Below are 14,008 nucleotides of genomic sequence, written 5' to 3' on the forward strand. Positions count from 1 at the left end.
TTTTTAAGGAACCATCAGAGTGTCTTCTATCATTTTACACTTCTACCAGATGTTAATAAAGGTTCTAATTTCTCAATATCCTTATTAACACTGGTCATCTTCTGATTTCCTGTTTCTTTTGTTTTGTTTAATTATAGGCATCCTGGTAGGAGTAAAGCGGAATTTCATTCTGGTTTTGATTTGCATTTCCCTAATAACTAATGTCTTCATGTGCTTCTTGGTCATTTATATAAATGATCTTCTTCTTTGGAAAAATGGCTATGTACATTCTTTGCCCATTTAAAAACTGGGCTGTTTTTCTTTTTACTGTTAAGCTGTGCAAATTCTTTATATATTCTGGATACCAGACCCTTAGCAAATACATGATTTTCAAATATTTTCTCCCATTCTGTAGGCTATCTTTTCACTTTCTTATAAATACCCTTAATGTACAATAATTTTAAATTTTGATCAAGTCCTATTCATTTTTTTCTTTTGTTGATTGTATTTTTGGTGTCAGCCATTCAATTCTCCCCCATCTCTTTCAGTTGAGCTATAATACTCTGGTAACATAGCACACAGAAACTCAAATATGAAGTCATAATCTAATTCTAAGAGACCACTTTGTTAACATATGATGTTTATTCTAAGAATATACTCTTGCTAACACAGCTAAAATCTTAATAACAACAATTCTTTTGCTAACAAAGAGTCTCTCCTCGCCCCTTTTTATTTTTTGCACATACCTCCTGTAGAAGTACCAGTCATACTATTGCTTGTGAGAGTAGTTGAAGTCTCTGACACTGTGGAGGGTTGGCTACTAGTGACAGCTGCAGCAGTATCAGAGGCCTGCTCAGAGGTAGATGGATTTGAATTGTTAATGGAAGCGCTTGTGGTTTGTGATTCCATTCTCGCAGAAGTGGTTGGTACTACAGTAGGTTCTACAAAATACAAAATATTTAGCATTTCAAAACAAATTAGGCAATGGGTTATATTTTAATAAAAGCTAATATTTTTATAGCTATTAAACTTAAAATGTGAACCCTCTGATAAGTACAATATATAGTTTAAAAAGAAAAGCTTTCGTAAAGTTAAATCAACATTAAAATGAAATGTTACTGTATTTTTAAACATACATGTGCATATTCCAATAATTCAAAGGACTAACATAGTTTTCTTGGGTAAGGACCATGTAAGTTTTCTGATCACAGAGAGGTAAAATAAAAGTCCCTCTGCTATGTTCACACACATTGTCCCAGGCTGTTAGAACAGCACACAAATTGTACTCTCTCTGGTACCTATGGATTTTAGAGTTCAACGGTTTGGATAGAAATTCTGATTTCACCACTGACAGATTGATCCAGGAGAAATTACTCAACTACTCTCCATTTCCTCATCTATAGAACTAGTAAAGTACAAAATTTTCTTCATAGAACTATTGTTAGGATGAACAGAGATCACACATATGAAGTACCTATAGATGATGCTTTACAAATCGAAGTCATTTAATAAACATTAGCTGGGATTTTTAATATGTTTTAATTTTTCACATGTCGTATTGTATGTTTTCCCCCAATTTTTTTGCAAATATTTTTATCAGTGCTTTCTAATAAAAATTAAAGTTTCTGTAGTAGAAATTAAAAGAAATTTCAGGTAGACCTTATGAATGAGCTCTATTTTAGACTCATAATTGTTACATGACTTTAATAATTAATAATGGGAATAAATCTGTCCAAACCATAGTCACAATAATTAGACTTGCAAAGAAGATATTTAAAAGTGATACAGAATAGAATGAGAAAACAACCATTCTCTACAATGCAGTACAGGAGACTGATTACTGAAACACAAATAGTGCCTGTTAGTCTATATGGAACCCTATACTTCAGATGCTTAAAGGAATATATTTGCCTAAACATAAAAGGGAGAGGAAGGAACTTCTGTTTATTTGCCAGTAGTTGACCTCAGTTTCTCAGTCAGAGGTATTAACTTTTTTGGTTGAATAATTCTGGACTGGAGGTGGGAGTGGCTTAGAGGTGGGCTGTCCTTTGCATTATAAGATGTTTGGCAGCACCCCTGGCCTCCACCCATTAGATGTTAGTAGCATGGATGGAGGAGCCTGGAAGGCTGCAGTCCATGGGGTCGCTGAGGGTTGGACACGACTGAGCGACTTCACTTTGACTTTTCACTTTCATGCATTGGAGAAGGAAATGGCAACCCACTCCAGTGTTATTGCCTGGAGAATCCCAGGGATGGGGGAGCCTGGTGGGCTGCCATCTATGGGGTCGCACAGAGTCGGACACGACTGAAGCGACTTAGCAGCAGCAGCAGCAGCAGCAGCAGCAGCAGCAGCACTCTCCCTCCACTCTGAGAATCAAAAGTGTGTAGATACTGCCAAATGTCCCCAGGCACACAAAACGGTCACTAGGTAAGAACCACTGTTCTAACTAAACTTATGTTTTAGATTTACTTTTAGTAAGATGGAAGCTTTCCACTGAGAGAAGGGAGTCCGTCTACTAATCACTGGAATACTTTTAACATAAAAGTATTCTGTTTGAACTAAATTCAAGTGGATTAAAAAGTTACTTAGATGGCAGGTGTCACATGGGAAAACACAAAAAGTTTCCAAAAGAGTCAACAATATTTAATTGGATAATCTTTAATAAATCCCTATTATATTAACCGCTTCTTACAGATGATTTATGGTACTTCCAAAATAAAAACCAAAACATTGTTAACTGAAATGTACATTGAGAATAAATTCTCTCTTCATAAACATCTTAACTCCAAAGTACTGGTACTCTGAAAGTTATGATCATCCAAACTGCCAACAGCCAATATTAGAGTTGATTTCACAAGGCCCTTAACTCTTCCAACCTAGCAAATGTATTCTTTATCTAATTTATAGCTAACTGCCAAAACTAATGGGCTTCCCTTGTGGCTCAGATGGTAAAGAATCCAATCCATATATGGCTTACCAAATATTAAGGACATTATGATTGAGGGCTTCTTTTTTAACTTATTTTTTATTGGAGTATGGTTGCTTTACAATGTTGTATTAGCTCCTACTGTACAGCAAAATGAATCAGCCATACATATACATGTATCTCCTCCCTTCTGGACTTCCTTTCCATTAAGGTTACCACAGTTCATTAAGCAGAGTTCCCGACCATTTCCTTCTAAGATGTAACTATCAGTATCTAAAGATAATTCTCAATTTGAGGGAAAATTCACAAATGTATTCATATATTCATACTTGCTTTCCACATTTTCTAACCTCTGCTTTCCAACTCTAGCATTGTTTCCTCAGTTACTTGGGTGTAGCTGTATGTAAGCCAGAGAAGTGAAGTGTAAGTCTTAGTCGCTCAGTCATGTCCAACTCTTTGCAACCCATGGTCTGTCCATGGAATTCTCTAGGCAAGAACACTGGAGTGGGTTGCCATTCCCTTCTCCAGGGGATCTTCCTGACCCAGGGATTGAATAGGGTCTCCTGCAGTGCAGGAAGGTATTTTACCATCTGAGCTACAGAAGCCCTGTAAGCCAAAACGAAACACTAGAGGTAAGCAGCACATAAAGTAACCACATTATTACACTGAAAGATAACATAACTTATAAAAGCAAATTCAACATCTCAAATAACTAGTATTAATCATTTAAACTCAGTTACACTGCTTTTCTGTTCTGTATTTTAAAACTGTTGTTTCTATTTTTCATAGTAAAGTATGACAGCAATATTATAAATGAAAGTAACACATAAGTCTGAGGATAGATCAAACCACCACTTGTAAAAATAATTTTTTCTAAGAAAACAACTACCAAGCAGTGAAACAATAACCAGAAAAAACTTAGACACAACTTACAAACTGGGGTTATATTATCAACTGAAAATAACATTAGGATAATCTGCCAACTTCTCTGTAATTTAATAATATATTATTGACATATTATTATTACCAATAATAAGTAGCAATAAAGAGTTTCTAACATATTAAGATATTTCATTTTACTAAATTGTCTTCATAATTCCACACTGCTAGCACTCCAACTTACCATCTTCATCAACAGTAAGGTCCACAACTTCTGCTGCATTCTGCCTCAAGGGCTGTATAACAGTAGACATTCTATTGCGGTTCCGTGGCTCCTGTGGTCGACTTGTATGAGAACTTGAACCTTGGCTCCAGTGAGATCTATTGTGTCCAAGGGTTGACCGAGACCTAAATAACAAAATTTTTAGTCACCTAAGAAATCATAAGCCTTTCTTACAAAATAAGTTGTGAAATTCTTCATGCAAGAATTCTCCAGAGAGATAATCACAATAGAATTTAGAATTATGACTAGCATAATGCTGAGCACTCAATAAACATCTGAATTAAATATTTAATAAATGTTCACCAACCAACTGACCTAAGAAAACGAAAAATATGTTAGGCCTATCATTGGTGTAAAATATAGGATTCTGTTTCAAGAATGCTACTCTCTTTTCAAGGTAGAGTAGTCACCTGGGTTATAATCAATCATTTACATTTTAAGACCTAAAATTATTCATCATAGATATAGTAACAAAAATATCAACACCCTAAACATTTAATAACATTCACATGATCTTCAGCTTTGGGAGTCCAGAACCAAGTTGTTTCTGGGACTGTCCTAAAAGAGATTTGAAGTACGAGAGATTTCTTGCTATCAGGAGAAGTAAGGATAGCCGTAGCTAGTTTACTGCAGCTAACTATACTTTGGCAGCTATACATAACATCATTGTTTGAGCCACTTATGCTTTAAAGGCATATAACTACAAACCCTCAACACCAAATGCCTTTTATCATCTGTTAATTATGTATATTGTACTAAATTACTTACAGGCATATATTTTATTATTAAAAAATTGTAAAGGATTCACTGTAATGATCTGGATTAAAGGTACAGAGAGACAGTATATAGAATATGCAGCTCTCAGGATCCAAGGAGAAAAAAATAAATGTTTTAGGAAGATGGGGTTTACTACAAAGTTGGTTTTTCCTCCTGCCCAAAATGAATGTAAAACTGCCTATATGCTTATATGTATGTATGTCAGCATGTACGGAAAAAAGTGAGCCAGATCTACTAACATGTAGTTGTATGCGTATGAGATTGGTCACTCAAAGTTCATACAGAGAATTTCAGAGAAGAACTCCAAAGTTCAAACTGAGCTGAAAATGGCCTTAGCAATCATGGAGCCTAGAAGTTTAGAAAGAACTTCAAATTGTAAATTTAAATTTTCAAGTAATAGAGGAGTATAGAGGTTAAATCCTGAGACACAGATTTAAAAAAAAATGAAAAACAAGACAGTGTATTCCAGCAAGAATTGTACATATTAAGGCATGAGGATAAACAAATGTTTCAAGATGAAATAGTTTTAGATAAGGAGAATGATCACCATTTAAAATTCTTGAGAAATCAAGAGTCTTTGATGAAACTGAGCAGCCTATTATTTCTGAGAAACTGTTAATAGCTGAAGAAACTTCCAGGTCTTTGCAGTACTTTGGTGAAAACTTCACAGGATATACTAACTCCAAATATAATGTTGAGTGAAGTACCAGCAAAAAGCCTGATGTATAAGGAACAGTTCCAGAGGCCTTAGTGGCAATTATCAAATCCTGACACAAGGAGATCTGAAACATGGATACATTCTCTCTTACAGAGGAAGGGCAAGGAGCCAGTTGAAGTGACAAAGTTAATGTTCTAGGTAACCATAAGGAAAATAAATATGAGTAATGAGCATATATGTCTTTTTCAAGAGTACTGTCTCCACTATGTAAATGCATTTGCTTGAATATTTAAACATCTGCATGATAAGAAAGCTCTCCAATTCCACAAAAAAACAGGTTCTTAGTTTCAACAATAATTATAGCTCATAGAAACCAAGTTAATATTGTATCAAGCACTATGGGCAGTCACAGGTATCTATGGCACATACCACGGAGTATCAATTTTCCTCCAAGTATGGGAAAATCATTTAAATTTAAACAAGTGTATGTTATAGAGTGCTCTCTTCCACACCATTAGAGCAGTACTCCAATGAGAAAGTGTTAAGTAAAGAAGCACGTTCTAGACTGTTACATGAACATTTTTTTTTCAATCAATAACATTAAAATACAATAAGCAAATGCATTTCTAAATTCATTTCAACACAAAAATTAAGGTTCATCCATAGATTAGTTTTGTGCATGACATGAAAGAGAGGAGCAGTTCACTGCTTCCTTTACCAGTATCTGTAACCATCTAAAGCCCAAAATGAATACAATATTAGGGTCTCTCTCTCTCTTTTTTGGTCAAAGTGATTCTCAAAAGGACAATGACATTTCAATTATTTATCAAAACAAACAAGGATATCCCATTCATTTTTTACTACAGAGCTTATAACAAATTACTGAGTGAAGGACAAAAAAATTTTAAAAGAGGTTTGATACAAAGTTGTCCTAATATAAAAGCATAAACATCACTGGTATTAATGAGAAACCAGGAGTTTGTGAACTCTGAATCATAAAACAAACTCAATTTTATAAAACACCAAGTAAAATCAATATTTATCCAGAGCAATGACTCAACTCTCACTGTATACTTGGGGTGCTTAAAAAATACTGATTCCTAAGATTCTGGTTCAACTGGTCTGGGCCATGATCCAGCAACAATATGTATTTTATAATCTTCCCAGATGAATCTAACTCAGCCTAGTTTAACAACCACATACTCAAATTAGGTTGTTTTTTTTTTTAATTAAAACAATGAAAATATCTGCAGCACAAATGTGTCTAAATATTTATACTTAAAACTTCAAATATACAACTAGGAATTAAAATCTTACCGATAGCTTTCCCCAACTGTTACTATCTCCACTTCACTGTCAGTTGAGGTAACATTAATTTCTTCATTGGCAGTGATCTGGGGAGTGGAGGAAGCTTCTATCACCACAACATCTTCATCAATATTTCCTAGAAAGAAGAAAATACATTTGAAGGGTATATGAGATAAACAAAGTCCTACTGTACAGCACAGAGAACTATATTCAGTATTCTGTGATAAACCATAATGGAGAAGAATATAAAAAAAAAGAATGTATATACATGTGTAATGTTATCAACTTGCCAAACAGAAGAAATGAACACAACATTGTAAGTCAACTATACTTCAATTTTAAAAATTAAGGGCATATGCCTGTCAGCTAACTTATAGACAAAAAATTTTGACATTTTTTACTTGTGTGAAATTAGTCACAAAAGTGAAAATTTTATCTGCCAAATCAAAGTTTTTAAAACCGGAGTTCACCACACATAGTGAAAAGTTACTTACTCTTTTTTTAAACTTTTGTTTATTATTTACCCTTGGTTGTGCCGGGTCTTCACTGACACGTGCAGGCTTCTCTAGGTGCAGCAAGCAGGGACTACCCTCTAGTTGCAGTGCGCAGGCTTCTCATCGTGGTGGCTCTTCTTGTTGCAGAGCACAGGACTCTAGGACACGCAGGCTTCCGGAACTGTGGCATGTGGGCTCTAGAGTGCCCGCTCAGCACTTGCAGAGCACAGGCTTATTTGCCCTGAGGCATGTGGGATCTTCCCAGACCAGGGATCGAACCCGTTGCACTGGCAGGTGGATTTTTAACCAATGGGTCACTAGGGAATTCCCTTTCTTAATCGGTACGTATTCATTTTTAATTCTTCTCATGATTTTTGTTTATGCTTTACAAACTTTCAGTAGTTTCCATATGAATTTGCATAATCATATAAGGACATTAACACTGTAATATTTGGAAGTAGTCATTTAAGATCTTATGTAAGATATTCACATTCTGTAAGATATTAACCCTTTAACATATAAAATGAAGACACTACACTCTCTGCACACTTTCTTCAGGGTTGTTTTTATTTGTGTGATATGGTATTTTTTAAGAAACACAGTGACTTTTTAGTTTTATGCTACAGAACCTTGTTCTGTACACAATCTTTTCTAAAGTATTCTAAGTTTGGAAAGTGCTTCCTTATCTAGAAGACATTATACTGGGTTCAGTGTGTTTCCTTAGTATTTACTTCACCTAGAACTAATTTTTACTTACGGCATTAGATAAGATTATTACTAGAAGTTGGCCCTGCTAAATGAAACAATGTAGTCCCGCACACACACTCACACAAAAACACTGTATGATTTCACTTATGGGTGACTGTTTAAAGTAGTCAAATTCACAGATAAAGGGGAATGGTGGTTACCAGGACTGAGGGGGAAAGAAGGAAAAGGGAGCTGTTAATTGGGTATGGAGTTTCAGATTGCAAGAAGAAAAAGTTCCAGAGATCCATTTCACAACCACGTGAATATTCTTAAAACTACTGAACTGCACCCTTTAAACTGGTTAAGACGGTTAAACAAACAAAAAAAAAGGATAAAAGTTACCCTCCATTTCTACTCTTGCTGTATTTTCCACAAATCTAGGGCTAAACTATCTTTTTAAAAATAGTCTTATCTCTTCATTACTATCACCTGTCTAAAGGTCAGCCAACAATTTCTAAGACATGTTTGAGATAAGAATTTTCCAATAATAAGAATATTGAGAGCTTAAAATTTCATCCACTTTAAGTGTACATTTCACTGACTTTAGTACATTCGTGAAGCATAACCACACCGCAGTCCAGTTTTTAAATATTTCCAATACCCTAAAAAGATCCCACAAGCCCTATTTCAGTCAATCACCATCCCTCTATCTGCATCCCTACACCCCTACAACATGGAGAAGGAAATGGCAACCCACTCCACTATTCTTGCCTGGGAAATCCCATGGACAGAGGAGCCTGGTGGGCTACAGTCCATGGGGTAGCAAGAGTCGGACACGACTTAGTGACTGAACCACCCCTGTCATTATGGATTGAATTGTATTTTCAAAAGCTCAATATAAATAGAGTGATACATTATAAATATTTTCATATCTGGCTTATTTCACTGCTGCTACTGATGCTAAGTCGCTTCAGTCGTGTCCGACTCTGTGCAACCCCAAAGACGGCAGCCCACCAGGTTCCCCCGTCCCTGGGCTTATTTCACTAAGCATACTTATTTTGTGATTTATTTATCTTTCTGGCATATCAACAGTTCATTCATTTTTACTGCTGAGTAAGTTTCCTATCATATGAATATATCACAGTTTATCCATTCTTCTGTTATTGATGGACACCTAAATTTTTCTCACTTTTGGCTATTATAAATAAATGCATGTACTTCATTGTATACATGTGATTACATTTTTCTTGCGTAAATTCTTAGGAATGCAATTTCTACATACTATCATACATTTGTGTTTAGCATTTTAATGAAGTGCCAAATTGTTTTCCTAAGTGACTGTTCAATTTCACATTCTTGCCGGGAAAATGAGGGCTCTATATCTTTGCCATGAATTATTATTGTCTCTTTTTTTATAGTAACTGTTCTAGTGCATATATAATAGTATTTTATTGTAGTTTAATTTTCATTACTGTAATAACTAATGATGTTGAGCATTTTTTCAAATGCTTATTAGCCACTGTGCCAAAATATCAATTCAGATCTTTCATTCATGTTTAACTTGGACTTTGGTGTTGAATTATAAAAGTTCTTTATATACTCATTTCCTTAATGGTGTCTTATGAAGCACAGAAGTCTTTCATTATAAGATGGTACCAAAGAATTTAACTGAAAGAGAAACTCCCCAGGTCAGTAGGTGCCCAATATGCTACTGGAGATCAGTGGAGAAACAACTCCAGAAAAAATGAAGGGATGGAGCCAAAGCAAAAAGAATACCCAGCTGTGGATGTGACTGGTGATAGAAGCAAGGTCCGATGCTGTAAAGAGCAATACTCCATAGGAACCTGGAATGTCAGGTCCATGAATCAAGGCAAATTGGAAGTGGTCAAACAGGAGATGGCAAGAGTGAATGTCAACATTCTAGGATTCAGTGAACTGAAATGGACTGGAATGGGTGAATTTAACTCAGATGATCATTATATCTACTACTGCGGGCAGGAATCCCTCAGAAGAAATAGAGTAGCCATCATGGTCAACAAAAGAGTCCGAAATGCAGTACTTGGATGCAATCTCAAAAATGACAGAATGATCTCTGTTCGTTTCCAAGGCAAACCATTCAATATCACAGTAATCCAAGTCTATGCCCCAACCAGTACTGCTGAAGAAGCTGAAGTTGAACAGTTCTATGAAGACCTACAAGAGCTTTTAGAACTAACACTCAAAAAAGATGTCCTTTTCATTATAGGGGACTGGAATGCAAAAGTAGGAAGTCAAGAAACACCTGGAGTAACAGGCAAATTTGGCCTTGGAATACGCAATGAAGCAGGGCAAAGACTAATAGAGTTTTGCCAAGAAAATGAACTCGTCATAACAAACACTCTCTTCCAACAACACAAGAGAAGACTCTATACATGGACATCACCAGATGGTCAACACCGAAATCAGACTGATTATATTCTTTGCAGGCAAAGATGGAGAAACTCTATACAGTCAGCAAAAACAAGACCAGGAGCTGACTGTGGCTCAGATCATGAACTCCTTATTGCCAAATTCAGACTTAAATTGAAGAAAGTAGGGAAAACCACTAGACCATTCAGGTATGACCTAAATCAAATCCCTTATGATTACACAGTGGAAGTGAGAAATAGATTTAAAGGCCTAGATCTGATAGATAGAGTGCCTGATGAGCTATGGAATGAGGCTCGTGACACTGTACAGGAGATAGGGATCAAGACCATCCCCGTGGAAAGGAAATGCAAAAAAGCAAAATGGCTGTCTGGGGAGGCCTTACAAATAGCTGTGAAAAGAAGAGAAGCGAAAAGCCAAGGAGAAAAGAAAAGATATAAACATCTGAATGCAGAGTTCCAAAGAAGAGCAAGAAGAGATAAGAGCCTTCTTCAGCGATCATGCAAAGAAATAGAGGAAAACAACAGAATGGGAAAGACCACAGATCTCTTCCAAGAAAATCAGAGATACGAAAGGAACATTTCATGCAAAGATGGGTTCGATAAAGGACAGAAATGGTATGGACCTAACAGAAGCAGAAGATATTAAGAAGAGATGGCAAGAATACACAGAAGAACTGTACAAAAAAGATCTTCACGACCCAGATAATCACGATGGTATGATCACTCACCTAGAGCCAGACATCCTAGAATGTGAAGTCAAGTGGGCCTTAGAAAGCATCACTACGAACAAAGCTAGTGGGGGTGATAGAATTCCAGTTGAGCTATTCCAAATCCTGAAAGATGATGCTGTGAAAGTGCTGTACTCAATATGCCAGCAAATTTGGAAAACTCAGCAGTGGCCACAGGACTGGAAAAGGTCAGTTTTCATTCTAATCCCGAAAAAAGCAATGCCAAAGAATGCTCAAACTACCACACAATTGCACTCATCTCACACGCTAGTAAAGTAATGCTCAAAATTCTCCAAGCCAGGCTTCAGCAATATGTGAACCTTGAACTTCCTGATGTTCAAGCTGGTTTTAGAAAAGACAGAGGAACCAGAGATCAAATTGCCAACATCCGCTAGATCATGGAAAAAGCAAGAGAGTTCCAGAAAAACATCTATTTCTGCTTTATTGACTATGCCAAAGCCTTTGACTGTGTGGATCACAATAAACTGTGGAAAATTCTGAAAGAGATGGGAATCCCAGACCACCTGATCTGCCTCTTGAGAAATTTGTATGCAGGTCAGGAAGCAACAGTTAGAACTGGACATGGAACAACAGACTGGTTCCAAATAGGAAAAGGAGTACATCAAGGCTCCTTTTTTATATATGTTGTTATACTTGTTAACAACAAGTATATTGCCACCCTGCTTATTTAACTTATATGCAGAGTACATCATGAGAAACGCTGGACTGGAAGAAACACAAGCTGGAATCAAGATTGCCGGGAGAAATATCAATAACCTCAGATATGCAGATGACACCACCCTTATGGCAGAAAGTGAAGAGGAACTCAAAAGCCTCTTGATGAAAGTGAAAGTGGAGAGTGAAAAAGTTGGCTTAAAGCTCAACATTCAGAAAACGAAGATCATGGCATCCGTCCCATCACTTCATGGGAAATAGACGGGGAAACAGTAGAAACAGTGTCAGACTTTATTTTTCTGGGCTCCAAAATCACTACAGATGGTGACTGCAGCCATGAAATTAAAAGACGCTTACTCCTTGGAAGGAAAGTTATGACCAACCTAAATAGCATGTTCAAAAGCAGAGACATTACTTTGCCAACAAAGGTTTGTCTAGTCAAGGCTATGGTTTTTCCTGTGGTCATGTATGGATGTGAGAGTTGGACTGTGAAGAAGGCTGAGCGCCGAAGAATTGATGCTTTTGAACTGTGGTGTTGGAGAAGACTCTTGAGAGTCCATCGGACTGCAAGGAGACCCAACCAGTCCATTCTGAAGGAGATCAGCCCTGGGATTTCTTTGGAAGGAATGATGCTAAAGCTGAAACTCCAGTACTTGGGCCACCTCATGCGAACAGTTGACTCATTGGAAAAGACTCTGATGCCGGGAGGGATTGGGGGCAAGAGGAGAAGGGGACGACAGAGGATGAGATGGCTGGATGGCATCACTGACTCGATGGACGTGAGTCTCAGTGAACTCCGGGAGTTGGTGATGGACAGGGAGGCCTGGCGTGCTGCAATTCATGGGGTTGCGAAGAGTCGGACACGACTGAGTGACTGATCTGATCTGAATGGAGAGATAGACATAGAGAACAGACTTACAGACATGGGGAGAAGGGAGGAGAGGGTAGGATGTATGGAAAGAGTAACACGGAAACTTATTATTACCACATGCACAACAGACAGCAACAGAAACTTGCTGTGTGTCTCAGGAAACTCAAACAGGGGTTCGGTATCAACCTAGAGGTGGGATGGGGATGGAGATGGGAGGGAGGTTCAAGAGGGAGGGGATATATGTATACCTATAGCTAATTTATGTTGAGGTTTTACAGAAAACAAAATTCTGTAAAGCAATTATCCTTCAATTAAAAAATAAACAAAATTAAAAAGAAGAGAAGTCTTTCATTTTGATGAAACACCAAGTCAGCAATTTCTTTAATGCATCACATTTTTGGTGACTGTTTAAACAAACCTCTGCATAACCAAAGGTGACTGAGTATTTGTATGTTGCTTTAGCAATTGTGTAATTTAGCTCTTAACATGTATGTCTGCGATCCATTTTGTTAATCTCTGTATCTAACATGATATAAAAGGTCTAAATCCACCTTCTGAGCATGTAGATCTATAATTGTCCCAACACCATATGATGAAAGGACTAAAATTATTCTATTTTGATACCTAGTACATTCAGGTTTTCTTAATTATTTTTCAGGATTATAAATCAAGGGGAGAGAAAAATTCCTGCGATTTGGAGTGGAGCAGTGGCACCCCACTCCAGTACGCTTGCCTGGAAAATCCCATGGATGGAGGAGCCTGGAAGGCTGCAGTCCATGGGGTCACTGAGGGTCAGACACGACTGAGCGACTTCACTTTGACTTTTCATTTTCATGCATTGGAGAAGGAAATGGCAACCCACTCCAGTGTTCTTGCCTGGAGAATCCCAGGGACGGGGGAGCCTGGTGGGCTGCTGTCTGTGGGGTTGCACAGAGTTGGACACGACTGAAGCGACTTAGCAGCAGCAGCAGTGGCATTAGACATCACTTTAAAAGCCCTGATATCTCTAAAACATACATACTTCCATCCAAGATCCTATCTTGACATCTACCAATATCATATTTATAAACCCCTAAAAAAACGGAGAATATGGTTTGATTATAAATGTAATTGTATAAAGTTACATAAGTTTACAAAGTTACAAAGTTTCTTCAGAGAAGCCAAATGTACTCCTATTGAGATTATTCTTAGACAGTTTATTCCCTTTGCTGCTTTTGCACACGTTACCTTTTTCTCATTGTATTTTCTACTAGTATGTTGGTATTCCATTGATAGTTATATTCAATTTTATCCTGTTTTGACAGAATGCTTGCTTACCACATGATAACAAATGG

The 14,008-nt window shown here is 37.0% G+C and overlaps 1 protein-coding gene across 12 annotated transcripts in view; it reads right to left on the bottom strand.

Moving 5' to 3' along the window:
* The window catches only part of RNF111 (ring finger protein 111), a 94,312-nt gene that overhangs the window by 28,758 nt on the left and 51,546 nt on the right, over positions 1 to 14,008 (bottom strand). For all 12 annotated transcript variants that reach the window (XM_061431146.1, XM_061431148.1, XM_061431142.1 and 9 more), the window contains exons 3-5: positions 6,821 to 6,947; positions 4,030 to 4,193; positions 726 to 920 (exon numbers count right to left, since the gene is read on the bottom strand). In XM_061431146.1, the coding sequence (XP_061287130.1) occupies positions 726 to 920; positions 4,030 to 4,193; positions 6,821 to 6,947 (486 nt within the window). The remainder of the gene's footprint in view (positions 1 to 725; positions 921 to 4,029; positions 4,194 to 6,820; positions 6,948 to 14,008) is intronic.

The sequence above is a fragment of the Bos javanicus genome, chromosome 10, assembly GCF_032452875.1.
Source record: "Bos javanicus breed banteng chromosome 10, ARS-OSU_banteng_1.0, whole genome shotgun sequence".
NCBI lineage: Eukaryota > Metazoa > Chordata > Mammalia > Artiodactyla > Bovidae > Bos > Bos javanicus.